Genomic DNA, 17,465 nt, shown 5'->3' with positions numbered 1-17,465 from the left:
GAAGGGTGCAATTTAGGATTGTTCTGTGAATCTTACTTGTTGAAATGTCTCTTCCACATCAATCATCAGCTTCTCACGACTATATTGATAGTCTGGATAATCTGTTTCATAATTCCCTCTCCAGTAATCTCCATAGTCAAAATAATCTGAAAAGCAAATCTATGCAGTTATTTCTATTAGAGCACAGTAAATCACAAGCCACAGACTCTGAGCAGATGCAGCTTCACATTAATTACATTAATTCAAATAATAAGTTATCAAATACCATTGGCCACAGTGGCTAAAAGAAACTTTTGTTGTATTCAAAGGTCATGTGACTCTGCTCATCAGCTAGCAGCTGTTTTAATTAAATTCAGTATGTTTTAATGTTGGAGTTTTATGGGCTGCTGTTGTTCTATTTGTATGGTTTGCGCTAACTTATTTGTATGGTTTGCCCTAACTTATTTGTATCAATTTTGTTGTACACTGCCCAGAGCCCCTCGGGGATAGGGTGGTATAAAAATCGAAAAAAAAATAATAATGGAGGAGGGAGAATGTTGCTTGTGACCTTTTGTGAGGAATGTGGTCAGCAGATAAAGGAAACAGCAAAAACTAAACAGGAATTCAGTGTCACTTTCAGGCTAACCTGATTTCATCCCAGAATATACTTTCATGGATTAGAGCTCCTTTCTAAGGTTATGCATAAAAAACAAAACAAAAATAATTAGTAAAATTCAGATACAGTGATGAAATATCACTCACTAGAGGAAGCAAAACACCAGAGGAAGCAAAATGAGAGGAAGCAACACACACACACACACAAAGAAAAAAAACACAAATGACTCAATAATTTATGTGGAAAAGCCCTCAGGAAAATTTATACTGGAATAAAATCTCTTTGGATTTTAATGATGCCTAGGATCATACTGTAAATGGCCAAGTTTCAGAGAACAAAAGTTTATAAAGCATTGCCATGAGTGAAACAAGTTTATACATATATTAAAATAAAAATGAGATTCTAACAAGCTTAAAATCTTAAATCTGGAGCACAATTACTTCTCATATTATGTGATATTGCCACTCTGAATAGCCATTGGTTCAATCATGGAGCTAATTTCCACAGGAGAAGCTATATTCATTGCAGCAAAAACAACTAAGGCTCTTGCAGCACCATAAAGACTAACAGACACACTGTGGCCTTAGCTTATGGTAGACCAGAACCCCCTTCATCATGAGAATTAGATGGACTTCATATACACCACTGTGTTCTAGTACCCAATCCATCAACTGTGCATTCATTTGACATTTTCCAATAGGATTTGGATACTTGTTCGTAAAATTAGTGCAAAGAAGATATTATTTAAAACAAATACATTAGTAAAACATTTAACAGTTGTGTATATTTCCAGTCATCCACAAAAGGTACTGCATATGAATGCAGAACTTGTGAAGGGCAGGGGTGTAGCTTAATAAAATGGTGCCCAGGGCTTACCCTAGGGCAGTGGTGGCAAACCTATGGCACTCCAGATGTTCATGGACTACAATTCCCATCAGCCCCTGGCCAATTGGCCATGCTGGCAGGGGCTGATGGGAATTGTAGTCCATGAAAATCTGGAGTGCCATAGGTTCGCCACCACTGCCCTAGGCACTGTGTGGCACTGTGTGCCACCCAACACATCTGTATCCCGGCACCAAACTCCCCACCCAGAGTGGGCTGCAGTTGCTCACCAGTGAGCAGGGCTGAGGCCAGGCTCAAATGGGCCCTTGCTGCCCCCCCACCTCCACATAGGGTTTGGGGATGAGGTAAGGTGGCTTACCCCACTCCTGTCTTCCATGTGGAGATGGGGTGGGGTAGGGTAAGTCTGACTGGGTACACTCCTGATCTCCATGTGGAGACTGGGAGTGGAGCAAGCCCTGCTCACCGATGTGCAACTGTGCAGTAGAGTTTGGGGTAGGTGCAGTTCGGGGTGGCGCTGCCTTGCTGTGTGCCCCCTGGAAATGGTGCCCGGGACTCCACTCCACCCCTGACTTTAGCTATTCCCTGATGGATTCCAGTCAGCAAAAAAGAAAAAAAAAGATTATTGTAACTTACTATTTCCCCTTGCAGCCTCATTTTTCAGTTCAACATAGTCTTCATATAAAGGCCTCATTTTCTTGCCGATATCAGCTCTCCACCCTTGCCAAGCCCACAATCTCTCTGAGTAATCAATGCTGTTATCCATTATAACATCCAGACCTATCATCATAAGCAAAGAATCATGGTAACTTAAAATCACCATTTGTCTATAGTGTGCATATTTATATATATAGACCTCTTAACTTAAGTGGGTCCAGTGACAGAGTGGCCAGATAATCATTCATCATCTCTACACTGACCACAAAAGTGGTAAAGTTAATTTGCTGCTGTTTCTTTCTTCAATCAAATAAATAAATTAAAATGCAAAAGACTATTTTAATTTATTTTATTTATTAATTAGGCTACAAAAAGTGCCTGCAGCCATCCAGTGTAATAACATAATGAAATGTTAAGAACACAGCTTGACCACTACAAGTGCAAAGGCATTAGATGGGCATTGAAAGATGATATTCAGTTACAGACTTGTTGCCATTGCTGTAGCCTTAATGTTAAAGATTATATTTGATATTCATTGTTTATACTACACCTGGTTCCAGGGGCAAACATGTAGAGGCATCTGCCGGCTTGCATACCGTCCCAGTACTGTAAATGGTACTCATTGTATTTAAAATACTGTTCAGCTGCAATTGAGATTGGAAGAATATCATTGAAAATGAGAATATAGCACTCTCTTATTTATCCAAAAGGAAGGTGGGCAAATCAGCAACTGGATGAGAAGATGTTGAAATATTAGCCTTCTAAATTGGAGAGAAATAGCTAGAGTCCTGTGTGAAAGTTTAGTAAACATACTTGAAGGGTGTAAATAACATTACTGTACACAAAGATAACATTTAACACTTAGAAACTGTAAAGTTATAAAATCCATGTGAGGCAATTTTGCTTCTTAGAGGGAGCTAAAGCTGCAAATTTTTTAGGCCTCTAAACAGCCTTACAGTCAGAGTGGGCTGCAGTTTTGGACATGAACCCTAGTTAGTTGCCAAAGGTATAGTTTCATCTCTGAGGTTTTCACTCTAAGGCCCGTTCCGCACACGCAAAATAATGCGTTTTCAAACCACTTTCACAACTGTTTGCAAGTGGATTTTGCTATTCCGCACAGCTTCAAAGAGCCCTGAAAGAAGTTTGAAAGGGGGGGCTGCCATGGGGGGGCTGCTGCAGGGGGCGGGGGAGCGCAGGGGGGCCGCGAGGGGGCAGGGGGCCATGGGAGGGGGGGGCTGAAAAAGCTGAAAAAGCCAGAGTGTGCACCGGGCACACTCTGGCCTAGCTACGCCTCTGTTCTTACCTCCACCCACAGCCAGCCTTCCCATCCACACTTTCCCCCTCATACCCCTTCCATGTTGTTGAATCCTTCAAGTGAAAGAATAGAAGCTCAGTCATGTGGGTTTAACCAAACCACACCAACCTCTGCATTCTATTTATATACTGAGATAGCGACATATAACAGAGTGCTTGGAAATAAGCTTCTCTGTGCTCCTACAGCAGCGGCAGCAGTAGGGAGTCAGTAAGTGAGGGGAAAGAATATCAGCTCTAAGGCATGGTCCCCTGCTTTAGCAGCATGTGGTCCAGGGAATTGCTTTGCTCTTTCATTGGGGGGAGGGTGATTGTTTTTAGAACAATAATATCAATAAAAATGCAGTTTAAAGACTAAGCCAGCAATCTTGACTACCCAATGTAATGAAATCTGTGCCTTTAAGAATAAGTTGATGGGTGGAGTTAAGAGAACCAGTCTGGAACAGTTCTCTGCAGAAAAACTGCGCATCAAGGAGGGAGCGCTTCCTTGCATATAAACAGAGATATGTGAGAAGAGTACACTGAAAGCCCACTATGCAGAAAAGAGTCCCAAGGTAAGTGTTCCATGGATAATGGGCACCTTGTGTACTTATGATGTAGTGTTGAAGAGAATTATTTAAAACACACACAAAATTACACAATGATATGGAAACTAGCTACATACTAAAAATAAGTATACTGTTGGTGACAGATAGTTGCCTTCCATCTCTACATTATATGTCAACAGGAATCCATAGAAGTCCTACAAGAAGCTATCAACTGGTTGATGACCCTGATATTTCAACCTGCCACCCTGAGACCGCCAGAAAGAGCCCCAGAATATATCTCATGGCTGAAACCTGAGACATGGTAGATCCCATTGGGTTGGTGCTTTGCCCTTCTGTTGGTCATGTGACAGTAAAATCAAACATGCTGTTTTCTCTGTCTGTGCTCTGCCTTCCATCCCTGTAATTTCCCAATCATAAATGTGATATCAGCTTAATACCTTGTGGTCCCTGGTTCTAGCCATAGTTGTGTGTGGCTGTTTGCAAGATATGTAGTGTGTGTGTGTTGTCTGATTGAATAGGGATGTGTTTGTGGCTGTGAAAATCATTCTCCCTCCCAGAAAAACTGTGAGGATTCTTTGACTGATTTCATAGAGATAAGTATTATTTTCCTTCGAGCTTATAACAAAAAACATCTCATAGTAAAGTTTCATTCTGGGGTGACTTGTTTAAAGTTGTCTCTTTTCCAAAGCACTATGTAAAGCATATTTAAGAAAAATCACACCAAAGCCCAGGAAAAGCCAAAAGGTAAACAAATGTGCCATGATGCTGTGTGGATTTGGGGGGAAACCCCATGCTGAACCAAAACACTACTGCAGAAGCAAGCTGTGTATTCACATGTTTTAACCCCAAAAGAAGGATTCACTGCATATCTTTAATTCCTTTAAGAATTATAAGGAATATTAAACATCTACAGGTTCTATAAAAGGGCTTCTGTCTTTCATTGTTGCAGTGAAAACTCATCTGCTGAGTATTGCTCTGCGTTAGATCTTTTTCTAGAATATAGTCACCCTATCCTGCTATGGTTGCTGTCCCATGTATAGATCGACCTTCCAAGTAAACTTGATTGAGCACAAAATAATTAGAGAGAAAGTAGTAAAAATATACTTGTGCGAAGTGTGAAGCAGAAGGACTGAAATACTGGAATCAAGCTACTTCAAGTAACCAGTATGGAAATCAGGCAGTTTATATAGTGGCTACTTCACATTCACCCAGTTCTCAAAGGGCCAGCAGCTAATGCATGTTCACTTGGAGTATGATGGGCTATGCATAGAATTAAACAGAGAGGGACATACTTCTGTATAAATAAACATAATTTTGCTGTACATCCTTTAGTCTTCCTATGAAATAATCAACAACAACAGTAAAAGTTTTTAAAAAGTCATCTTGTTAGAAAGAGGAAGGTGTATGAATTTCTATAATTTTTATTATTTATTTTTATGTTGACAAAATAAAAAATGAAAAGAGGAATTATTTTACAAGGACTCTGTACATTGGTTTAGGGATGGGGCTTGGAATTTTCCTGGAATTTCAACTGATCACCAGAGATGAAGGCTGTACTCTATGGCATTACATCTCCTCTGAGCTCCCTCCCCTCTCCAAACTCCCCTCCTCAGACATCGGTGATTTCTTCACTGGCGATTAATCCTGGGACCGTCACCCAAAATATACAGGTTCCCTCAAGATCTCCTCACAGTCAAACCATGGAACACAGATCAGTCCTGTTTCTGGCACTCCCCCCCCATCCCTTATCACAGGATTTTCCTGGACCTCCTTGTATATGCACCTTTTTGAAAAAACACTCCAATGGGAACTAATAGGAGATGGGGCTACACATTTGAGGATCCATAACTTTGGCCCCCATGAACCAAACTTCACCAAACCTGGGTGGTATCATCAGGAGGGTCTCCTAAAGATACGCTGACATTTTGGTGCTGCTAGCTTAACAATTGCACCCCTGACAGCAGGCAGCCCCCCCCCCGGGGGGGGCAGAGCTAGATGTCTTCACTAGAAACATGCTGCAGTGAGGATGTTGGAACCTGGATGAAAAGGTGCCGATTCTTTTGAAACTTGGTTGTATCTAGATTAAATTTTCAGTTGGAATTCGGCCATCATACTCAAAGTTCTAGCAATTTCTCAAGCTGAGTTGGCAACCCTATACTAGATGTATTTAAATACCTAGATTGCTTAAAGGATGAAAAAACATACTTTGTTCTGTTTTTCTTCTGATAATACTGAGGAACCTTTGTCCTGCAGAGACTGAATCTGGAGTTTGACAAGAGAGTCAGAAATGCTATTCACATCAAAAGAACTGGCATTTTGGGAGGATTCTTTATAAAATGTTGACCATTTGGAGTTCATGATAGTCTGAAAAAGATTAATTTGGATTCCAAATTATTCATTTGCAAGAAAATATAACAGAGAATGATTGAGTAGGTTTTATCTGATACAGCAGGTTTTTCTTATGAAATTCACTATCACTGAATAAACATTTATGGTCGATTTAAACAATTTCTAGAATTTAAAACAAATTTATTCCAAGATATTTTGCCGGATCTGTACATTTAACCATTATGTATACAATCCAGTGACAGCATTATTAATCCAGAAGATCTAATGAAGAAATAAACCAAATGAACAAAATAGATACATATAAATTGAGCATCTTTTTCTCTTTCTTTGCTTTGCGTTGTTGGACAAGTGGTTATTTAATACAGGAAACTATCATTTTGTTAGCATGTGGATTAAATCAGGATTATATACATGGGGTTGCCTTGGACCCCATTTTTGGAAAAGTAGGATAACAACATTTTAATAAAAAAGAAAGAAGTTGATAATACTGACAGATGCACTAAATGTTCTGCTTGTTCTAGATCAGTGGTGGCGAACCTATGGCACGGGTGCCAGAGGTGGCACTCAGAGCCCTCTCTGTGGGCACACATACACAGAGTTCATCATGGGGGGGTAGAAAATCACCCCCCACACAGACATATAGGCTGACCTGGGCTGCTGGGCATGACGTATAGGTAACCCTGTTAAGTGCTGTTAAACCCCACTGATTTTCATGGGAAGAACTAAAGTGCAATCCTTTACCTGGGAGTAAGATCAGTTGCTGGCAATGAGACTTGATTCTGAGTAAACCCTGCTAGGGTCATGATTCACCCATTCGAAGCATTGCACAGTTGCTTCAAAGCAAAGCCACTGACTACCACCAAGCTTACTCCCGAGTAATGCTTCTAAACTAAAACCTCCGTATTCAGGTTAAATTGCTGTGTTGGCACTTTGCAATAAATAAGTGGGTTTGGGGTTGCAGTTTGGGCACTCGGTCTCGAAAAGGTTCGCCATCACTGTTCTAGATTGTGATCATGACAACCGGAGTGGTCTTCTGTGTATCTTTCATGTTCTTTCAATTGTGAGAATCATATTCTTTCCAGCTATCAGGAATTATAATAATATGACAATCATGGTTAACAATAAAGAATCTGTGGGATGGTGAGGTTGTTAGATTAAGATATAGCCACATTGAATTAAGACACCATCACCACATAATAAAATGTTACATCAAAATCAATTTGTTGAAAAAATGCTGATCAACTTCAAAATATTTAACAATTGCAGATGTTCTGCATTTTGCAAGAAATGTGAAAACATTGCAATGCAATCCTGAATATCTATATGGAATTAGGTTCCATTGTGTGTAGGGGGCCTTGCTCCCAGGTAAGTGTCCATAGGATTCCATCCTTAATGATTGACAACCTTATTAATGACCTTATTAGCATAAGCTTTATTTGTTCAGTGAGATTCAGTCATGTTTGTGGAATAATGTCTGCTGCAATAGATGGAGCATGAAGTTTGGCTGAGATGTTAGAAAGTGAGAAGCAAGGAAGACCTTATGATGCAGCAGGACATAACAGCTGAGATCCATCTAGTAGTTTGGGAAATTGGTGCTTTGTCCATCTTGGGGAGTCTAGAGATCATACCATTGTGGAAAATCACTGTCACATTCTGTCAGAGCCATATTGTGCTGTAGATTGGTCAGGCTATTCTGAGTGAATACTAATAGTTGTTGATCATCTTGAACTGGATTTACCAGCTTGTTCCACCTTGTTCCTCAAAGAGGATAAGCAATGGGCAAATAAATAATCACATTTTCCTAAAGATGCGTAGCTTCTAATTTAATTAATCAGGCCAATATTTTCTGATTTCTATTTTTATTTTCTAATTTAATAAATATTTGTAAAAGGTACCCACCATCTTCCCAGCATTCTCTTCTGTAATGTTGGTATTGTAATCCCATGAAGCGAGTGAGTTATCGTAAGATAGATCTTCTGCGCGTGTATTAAACTGTTCCAGAAATTCTTTGGCCCTTTGGGTCACATTCTGGGCTGCAGCCAGAAGAGCTAAATTCCAAAGAAGACAGAGATGCATCTGCATAGCTTTTCCTGAATGCAAACTTAATGAGGTTCCTTTAAGAAAATGCCCTTATAAGTGCTTGTCTCATCAGCCTGGTCACAGAAAAGAGACAGAATCCAATTCGTTATGCATTTTATAGGTTCAGTCTAGCAAAAGGACAAAACTAGAATAGCTTTTTTAAAAAGTCAAACAAGAAAATGTGAATGATTAACTTTGAAGAAACATAATTACCAGTAGTATTTTATGGTTTTCTTTTGAAAGGCTTTCACTTATAGTTAATATTTCCCCAGTGACCTGCCAATGATAGAGCTAGTTATTATCTGTAATGTCAGATTTTCTGAGACAAGAACTTGTGTATTATTCAACATATCCTAGTGGCCTGCATCCTAAGATCTGACTGTTACTTTGAATCACTAACTGATAGGCTTACCTCTACATTTCTGGCTGTGTGGTATCTTCTCCACTTGGGAGTCACCAAATCCCCTCTTCTTTCAGACTTTGTCCTCTGAGTTTCTCTTCTCATTCCTTTCGACCACTCCTTCTTCCAACACTGTTTCCTTATCATGCTTACTGAAATCATGCTTACTGAAATATCCCTGCTTACTGAAATACATGACTCATCTTTTCCTAGGGTACTGTTTCCTTTTCCACTTTTGCCTAAGGACCTTCTGCATGCTCTGAACCGCTTTCAGATCAGTCAATAGAAGCCCTTGTGCTGACCTATATCCAGAGGTGGGATCCAACCAGTTCTCACCACTTCTCTAGAAGTAGTTACTAATTTTTTCTGAGTGAGAAGGGGTTACTAAAGCAACCTCCCTGCCCAATAGGGACTGGAGGTGCGTGTGTGCGGCGGCGCCACTGTTTGAATCTCACCACCATCGGAACCTGTTATTAAAATTTTTGGATCCCACCATTGCCTATATCTATTCAAGATTATATCAACTTAGCTCATTACCCCAGGAACGTCATCAATGCAACAGTAAAATGCCTCAGGATGGATATGTACATTTCATACACACAGGGTTTCTTCTCAGTTTGGATGATGGTAGTGTGTGTGTGTGTGTGTGTGTGTGTGTGTGTGTGTGTGTGTGTGTGTGACCGACCATGCCCTGCTTCCTCACAGCACTATGGTACATCTGTGCATCTGCTGGACTTTCCATGTCTTTCCTGTGATAAGAGTTGCCAGCTTCCTGTTGAGAAATACTTAGAGATTTGGGGGATGGAGCCAGAGGAAGGTGGGGTTTGGGGAAAGGAACGACTTCAATGGGTAAAATGCCGTACAGTTCACCTTCTAAAGGGGAGGCATGGGGGCAGGCACCATTTTGCCCCCCCCCCCCACGTCTCTGCACTGCTGACTCATTTCAGTTTATGATCTACTAAGACTTCCAGATCCCTTTTACTGTTGTCAAGGCAGGTGTTCCCCATCCTATATCGGTACCCTATATCTGTGCATTTCATTTTTTCATATTAAGTGTAGTATCATGCATGTTTTTGGCACAGCTCTCTAATCTGTTCAGGTCATTTTGAATTCTGACCCTGTCCTCTGGGCTCCTGGCTACCTGTCCTAATTTGGTGTCATCAGCAAATTTCATTAGAATGCCCCCTATTCCACCATCCAAGTCGCTGATAAAAATACTGAATAGCACTGGGCCCAGGACAGAACCTGTGGCACCCCACTAGTCACTTCTCTCCAGGATAACATGAGCCATTGCTGAGCACCCTTTGGGTTTGGCCAGTTAACCAATTACAAATCCATCTAACAGTAGCATTGTCTAGCCCACATTTTACTAGCTTGCTTGCAAGACTGTCAAAAACCTTACTGAAATCAAGGTATGCTATACTCACAGCATTCTCTTTATTTACCAAGCTTGTCACTCTATCAAAAAAAAGTGATAAGATTAGTCTGGCATGACTTGTTATTGAGAAACCCATGTTGATCACACCATTTCCTTCCATTAAACTGTCTGTTTAATGATCTGCTCAGGATTTTTTGCTGGTATTGATGTCAGGCTGACTGGGTAGGAATTAATTGGGTCCTCTGCTTTTCCCTTTTTGAAGATGGGGACATTAGACATACTCCAATCCGCTGGGATTTCTCCTGTTCTGCAGGAATTCTCAAAGTTTATTGCAAGTGGTTCTGAGATTACTTCTGCCAGTTCTTTTAATAACCTGGGATGTAATTCATCAGGCCCTGGAGATTTGAATTCATTTAAAGTAGAGGTATTCCTGTCTATTTATTTGGTGCTGGATTTTCCCTACTGCATCTTCTGTTCCATTTTGCTCTGGTTGAAGACCATTTGTCTTTTGGGAAAAGACCAAGGCAAAGAGGGTATTGAGCCTTTTCTCTTTCCCCTATTAGTATGTTGCCATTTTCTCCATGTAGTTGACCCTATCATATCCCTTTTCTTCCTTTTGCTATGGACACAACCAAAAAAGCTTTTTTAATTGTTTTTAATCTCTCTAGCAAGTTAGAGCTCGTTCTGCTCTTTAGCTTTTCTGACTCTTATTTTGGAATAAATGCTCTTATATCAAAGTACCATGTTCAATAATGCACAAAATAATGGTTTTGATAAAGACAGTGCATACAAATGAATAATTCTCGGCTTCATTTGGGACTATATTCTAATGTGGAAGCATACTATTTTCTCAATTGCTGCACCTCAAATTACTGAACTAACATCTTTATGTGAAACAGATATAGGATCAGATTGAGTCACGCTGTCAACCAGATATACTAGTTGAAGTTGTTTTGTTCAGCTTGATGGTAATAGAAAACTGCATTGTTCACTTGCAGCCTGAAGTGGTGCAGTGCATTCTAAGGCTTCAGAACTCTATCCTCTTATGCCACATAAGATAGTTGCTGTAAAATCTGCTTCTGTCTTTGTAATGCTTACTCTCTTGTGAAGTTCCCAGAGAGTCTTTATATTAAGAGGCATCCCTTAGAAAAGTTTGCCTTTATTCCAGACTGTTGAAGCTCTGTAGTACTCTATGTGTAGACTTTGTTTCAGAACATTTCCTGAAATGTTTCCCTTCAGAAACATAATTCAATTCATGTTGAAAAGATTCCTGTGACGTTATTTAAGTGGGCCTAATATTTCAATAGTGTACTGTCTAAGATGGAAATCACAGTTGGGGCTACATTTGAAATAAAATCAGTATGTCTCTTTAATGGATTTTAAACTGCATGAGTCTAAGTGAAAAAAATAGGCCAATAATTGGTATAACAAGATTATAATTTTTTAGGTAAAAAGAGACAAACACTGAATCAGTGCACTTATTGTTTCATAAAGGAATCCTATGAGGAGAGGGAATGGAACACACAAGTAGCATTTTCTTTTCTTTCTGTGGTTTTTTTTGGAGGAACACCAAAATGAGAAGAAGGGATGAAACAGGAACCAGCTGTAGAGAGGAGAAGCCTGGAGTGAGAATTAGCCTTGCATAAAACGGGGCACAGTATTGGCAGTGGAAGGCAGGCTGTAATACAATTAAATGGCTTGGACCCAGCAGTGTGCAAGCAGAAACATAGACATATAGTAGCTCTGCTTGAGCAGCACCTAGAGCTTCCTATATACTATATACTATAGTACTCAGTACTCTATATACTATAATACTCAGTACACTGAGTACTATAGTACTCAGCTTTCTATATACTATAGTACTCAGTACACAGGGTCTTGTACAAGTAGAAATGCAAGTGAGGATACCATCTGACTTAGTGTAAGTGGCTGCTGCAGTCTTTTTCTTGCATTTCCACTTCTGCAAGAATTCTAGCAGAAGCAGAAATTTTGCACTGGACACAGCTCAATAGCTCATTATGTGTTTGTAGTTCCCAAACACTTAAACCAAGAACTACAGGTCATGACTGGGATAGAATGATAGAACATTTTGCTTGCTTGCTTTCCTGATTAATACACAAGTATGAAGTGAATACTTACATTGACAGTCATATACATTACAGAAAATGTACCTTCTTTTATATGTCTTTTTCCTGAGTTAAAACTGCCTTCAGGAAGAGGGGGGTTTTTTGCATAGTTTTGGAGCTGCACATGATAGAATGTGCTGCTTCAAAGTTCCCTGAAGCTGCTGAGTAGCTTAGGTGATAGCGTGTAAGGTCAAGGGAGCCCAGATTCAAACTGTTAAAATTTGTATTGTGTGGTTTGATCCTGAGAGGATATGTGTAGAAATGGTTTCACATGTACTGAAATGAATACATAATGGGAGCCTTTGACTTAATCATCACCCCACTTGATATGAAGCTTGAGAACATACAACTGCTGAAAAAGAAACAGTTGAGATTGAATTGCATGGTAGCAGTGAAGAAATTAATCAGTTGGGGAATTGAAATTAATCAACTGGAGAATGGACTCATCATTCACTTCCATTCAGCAGCTCTTTAGGGCTCAATTCAAGCCTTTTTTCATCTATTCAAAATTAATACATTAAGCACTGAAGAGTCTTATTTGATTCTCTACCTTATCCTTGAAATCCTTGCCAGAGGTACCAATTTATATGGATTTTTCTTTGTAATGATCCTGGTACTTTGAGAGCCCTTTGGGGGTGAGCAGGTTATCAAATGTAAATAATAATAATAATAATAATAATAATAATAATAATAATAATAATAATAATAATAATAATAATAATAATAATAATATGCCGATATATTACAACTTCCTAGGCCTCTGGGTGAGGCTCGAATTGTAATGAAGGCCAACAACCAGCTAAAGATCTGGCAGCTGTGAAATCTACAACAACAACAACAACAATAATAAATAGGCAGCCCTTCTGGGATCCGCACGAATACTACGCCGATACATTACAACTTCCTAGGCCTCTGGGTGAGGCTCGAATTGTAATGAAGCTAAAGGTCTGGCAGCTGTGAAATCTACAATAATAATAATAATAATCCTCTTTTTTCTGGCTCTGAGTTGTAATAACAAGCCATGATGGCACGATTTTCTTGCGCACTATACTTCTTTCTTTTGGATGGTTGGTCCACTTGTAGCCCACTTGTTGACGCATGCCCAGGGACCCCAGCATGCGATACGGCCCTTGTTAACTCGTGCGACGACCGATGCGGTATGGAATAATTTTCCGTTTGTATCACCATATTGTTTGGGGTTGGTGGACACTCTTAGTCTGGTTTCTCAGTTGAGACCTGTCTGGCATGGAAGCCCCTTCTGGTAGAATATACTACCTCCAGCATAGCTCTCAACGTCATCGAAGCACGCAAGCCCCTTCCCCACGACAAGGGGGTGCACTAGGGCAGCACTTGAAACATCTTCGCATTGACAAAATCAACACTGGTCAAATTCAGAAGGCAGCCCTGCTGGGATCCACACAAATACTACGCTGATACATTACAACATCCTAGGCCTCTGGGTGAGGCTCTAAGAATAATAACAATAATTTCCCTTGGGACATCTATCCCTCTACTCTCTCTCAGAATTCCCTAAAATTATAGGGGGTATTTTTGTTTCACTTCACTTTGAAAAGCTGGACCTTTTTCATTATTTAGCTTTTCTGTTACTAGTTGCAGCCGACTGGTGGCAGCCCTGTTGGGTTTTCAAGGCAAGATACTAATAGAGGTGGCTTGCAATTGTCTTCCTCTTCATAATGACCCTAGTATTCCTTGGTGGTCCCCATCCAAATAATAACCCTGCTTCTGAGATATGACGAGAACAGTCTAGCCTTGACCATCAGACATTTTAGGGGTTCATTGTTTCTGAACGTGGGTTGATGGTCTCATTCCTTCTCAGTCTTTGTTTAACTTGGTAAAAATTGTCAAAAAATAACTATAGCCATGAAGAAATCACACAACACTTGTTTATTCTGTAGTCCAAAGTTACAGCCTTCTAAATTCACTTAAATCAATGGGCTTACAAGGGTGTAACTGTGTTTAAGATTGCACTGTTACTCTTTCATCATAAAAAAATCATTAAAAAAACAGAACAGGCTGTTGTGGGTTTTCTGAGCTGTGATGCCATGGGTTGGTAGTTTTTGCTCACAACCTTTTGCCCATTAGAAGCAAAAACTACCAGGCCACGACCACACAGCCCGGAAAACCCATAATAGTCAGCTGATTCCAGCTGGGAAAGCCTTCAACAATACTCCAGAACAGTTCTCAGAGAAAGAAAAGCACAAAGTCATCCAGTATAGTCACTGTTTTGAAATAGTTTTACACTGTAATTCTAATAAGTAGAATTAATTTTTGGATTGCATTTAGTTTGGGATTGCATCCCACCAAAATCAGTTTTAAAGAAAATAATGTCCACTTGACAACTTATGAATATAGAAAGCTCAGATGTTTGTATTACTCTCATATTTGATTTATTTATTGTCTCAAAACATCCAGAAAGGGCTATCAGAATAAATGGAACAGGCAATCTTTGTCCAAAGGATTTACAGTCTGAAAGAATAAGTGCATATTTTAAAACTTGTATTTAGTTATTAATCATTATTTTCCCTGTTTATTTCCTGTGGTGAACAGCACAAGAGTGGTAACTGCCTTTGGTTCCATCTTTTAATTTATTAGAATCACCTTCCACCCATTTAGACTTTATGGATACTATCCAATGGGTGCTGAAAACAGTCATACCAAAAGGTATCCAAGTCAACTGAAGTAGTGTGACAACTGAAAGCATTTTTTTCCAGTACATCTTGGAATATATAGAAACCTGAAAGGACATTTTGACCAGAGACCATGGCAGAACAATAAAAAACAAATGTAGAAACCACATTGACAGCTCAACTGCACTACTCAACAACTGTGAAAAGTCATCACCCAGTGGCGAAGCTCCCACGGGGACATCCGGGGACAAATGACCCGGGCGCACTCCGTGGGAGTCACGTGGGGGGCACAAAATCAGTAGATCACCTCCCTCCGCCCCGCCCCCTCCAATTGCGCCCCCCGTCATCGTCGTCCGCGTCCTCCTTCGTTGTCCTCCTTGCCTGCTCTGGCAGGCTGTCCTTTTCTCTACGTATTTTTAAAAACTTGCTCAGCTGGGTATTTAAGTCTGCACTAGCCGTGAACCTTCCCAGGTATGGTGAGTCCTGATTTCATTTTATAGTTTCCCAGAATCTTCAGGGCATCTAAAAATCTCTCTTTTATCATTTGCCCTCATCCCTTTCTGCCCTCCAAAAGGATTTTTCCTCCAAACTGTCCCCCAGTGACATCAGAGCCAGTATGCAAATGAGCCTTCTTCTCATTGGCTCTTTTTAGTTTCAGTTTTGCCTCATGAAGGGGATGGGCTAGAATACTGACGAAAGGGCTGGGATGGAGCTAGCTGGGAGAACAGATCTTGCAGGCAGCGTGCCCTTCTCAAAACTGCCCTCGTAAGTTTTAAAAGATGACCTTCTTCCCTCCATGAAAGTAAAAACTAAAATCTTTTGTGTGTTTTTTGGGATGCTTCAGTCCCAGAAGCACTCTTGTGGCGACTTCCTGTTTGAAGAGGGGGAGATGGCAGAAATCCTCCCCCACCTTGAGCACCCATTATATGAGCAAAGGGAAAGCTCATGTAAGAGGAGATTACTGCTGATTTTTCCTTGTGGAAGCAATCCCCCATGCCACATCTCATTCTATTCCTGGCGTTCTGGAGTGGCTGGGGGGAGGGGGAGCAGAGGCCAAACTGCAAAGAGAAAAAAATAGCAAAGACCTTTTGTACAAAAGTGAACTGAGATAGTTTGCAGAAAGCTTGGATCCAACCCTCTCTGAATTTATATAAAAGGTGGTTGCTATAATAAACAATACAGCACTGAAATAATATTTTATGTGTATTACAAAAATGTGAACAATTCATGTGTGCCAAATACTGGTACTGTCCTCTACACAATATATATTGTTTTCTTGTAACCATCAGAGTAACCATTACATCTTTGAAGTGCTTGGAATTAATTCTGTTGTCTGCATGTATGTTTGGGTTGCTGTGATTAGAACGGTACTATGTAGTCTGGTCTACCTGTGGAGTTGTATTCTGGAGTGTCTTGCACTAGCGTAATGCCCATTGGGCAAGGTGGGCAGCTGCCCAGGGCATCACCTTGTGGGGGGCATCAAAATGCTGGGTTCATTTTTGGGTATTTTAGTGGTCTTCCATTTTTTGGCCTGCAGGGGGCGCGGTTTTTAGGCGAGCGGCACCAAAATTTCAGCGTATCATCAGGAGACTGTCCTTATGCTACTCCCCAAGTTTGGTGAGGTTTGGTTCAAGGAGTCCAAAGTTATGGACTCCCAAAGGGGGTGCCCCATCCCCCATTGTTTCCAATGGGAGCTAATAGGAGATGGGGGCTACAGTTTTGAGGGTCCATAACTTTGGCCCCACTGAACCAAACTGCACCAAACTTAGGGGGTATCATTAGGGCAGTCTCTTGATGAGACCCTGAAAGCTTTGAGACTGTGCCTTCAGAAATGTGCCCCCCACAGCCTGCAACCCCCATTGACAGCAATGCAGAAAACTCAATGCAGAACAAAGATTCTTGGGCAAATTTCTGGGATGTTCCTGCAGGGGGCACATTTTTGGATGTATCAACACCAAAATTTCAGGGTATCATCTGGAGATGATGGCACCCCCCAAGTTTGGTGCAGTTTGGTTTAGGGGGTCCAAAGTTATGGACCCTCAAAGGGTAGCCCCCACCTCCTTAGCAAAGAATGGGGGATGGGGCACCCCTTTTGAGGGTCCATAACTTTGGACCCCCTAAACCAAACTGAACCAAACTTTGGGGATACCATAAGGACAGTTTCCAGATGATACCCTGAAATTTTGGTGCCGATACATCCAAAAATGCGCCCCCTGCAGGAACATCCCAGAAATTTGCCCAAGAATCTTTGTTCTGCATTGAGTTTTCAGTATTGCTGTCCATGGGGGTTGCAGGCTGGGGGGGGACATTTCTGAAGGCACAGTCTCAAAACTTTCAGGGTCTCATCAGGAGACTGTCCTGATTATACCCCCCAGGTTTGGTGTAGTTTGGTTCAGGGGGGGCAAAGTTATGGATCCTCAAAACTGTAGCCCCCATCTCCTGTTAGCTCCCATTGGAAACAATGGGGGATGGGGCACCCCCTTTGGGAGTCCATAACTTTGGACTCCTTGAACCAAACCTCACCAAACTTGGGG

The 17,465-nt window shown here is 40.8% G+C and overlaps 1 protein-coding gene across 1 annotated transcript in view; it reads right to left on the bottom strand.

The window, feature by feature from the left end:
- Positions 1-17,465, bottom strand: part of ACE2 (angiotensin converting enzyme 2) — a 46,478-nt gene that overhangs the window by 24,900 nt on the left and 4,113 nt on the right. The window contains exons 2-6 of the mRNA XM_048494094.1: positions 8,200-8,348; positions 6,157-6,315; positions 2,643-2,736; positions 2,072-2,215; positions 37-146 (exon numbers count right to left, since the gene is read on the bottom strand). Coding sequence (XP_048350051.1) covers positions 37-146; positions 2,072-2,215; positions 2,643-2,736; positions 6,157-6,315; positions 8,200-8,348 — 656 coding nt within the window. The remainder of the gene's footprint in view (positions 1-36; positions 147-2,071; positions 2,216-2,642; positions 2,737-6,156; positions 6,316-8,199; positions 8,349-17,465) is intronic.

Source organism: Sphaerodactylus townsendi, linkage group LG04, assembly GCF_021028975.2.
Source record: "Sphaerodactylus townsendi isolate TG3544 linkage group LG04, MPM_Stown_v2.3, whole genome shotgun sequence".
NCBI lineage: Eukaryota > Metazoa > Chordata > Lepidosauria > Squamata > Sphaerodactylidae > Sphaerodactylus > Sphaerodactylus townsendi.
This window is presented reverse-complemented; position numbering and strand designations above follow the sequence as displayed.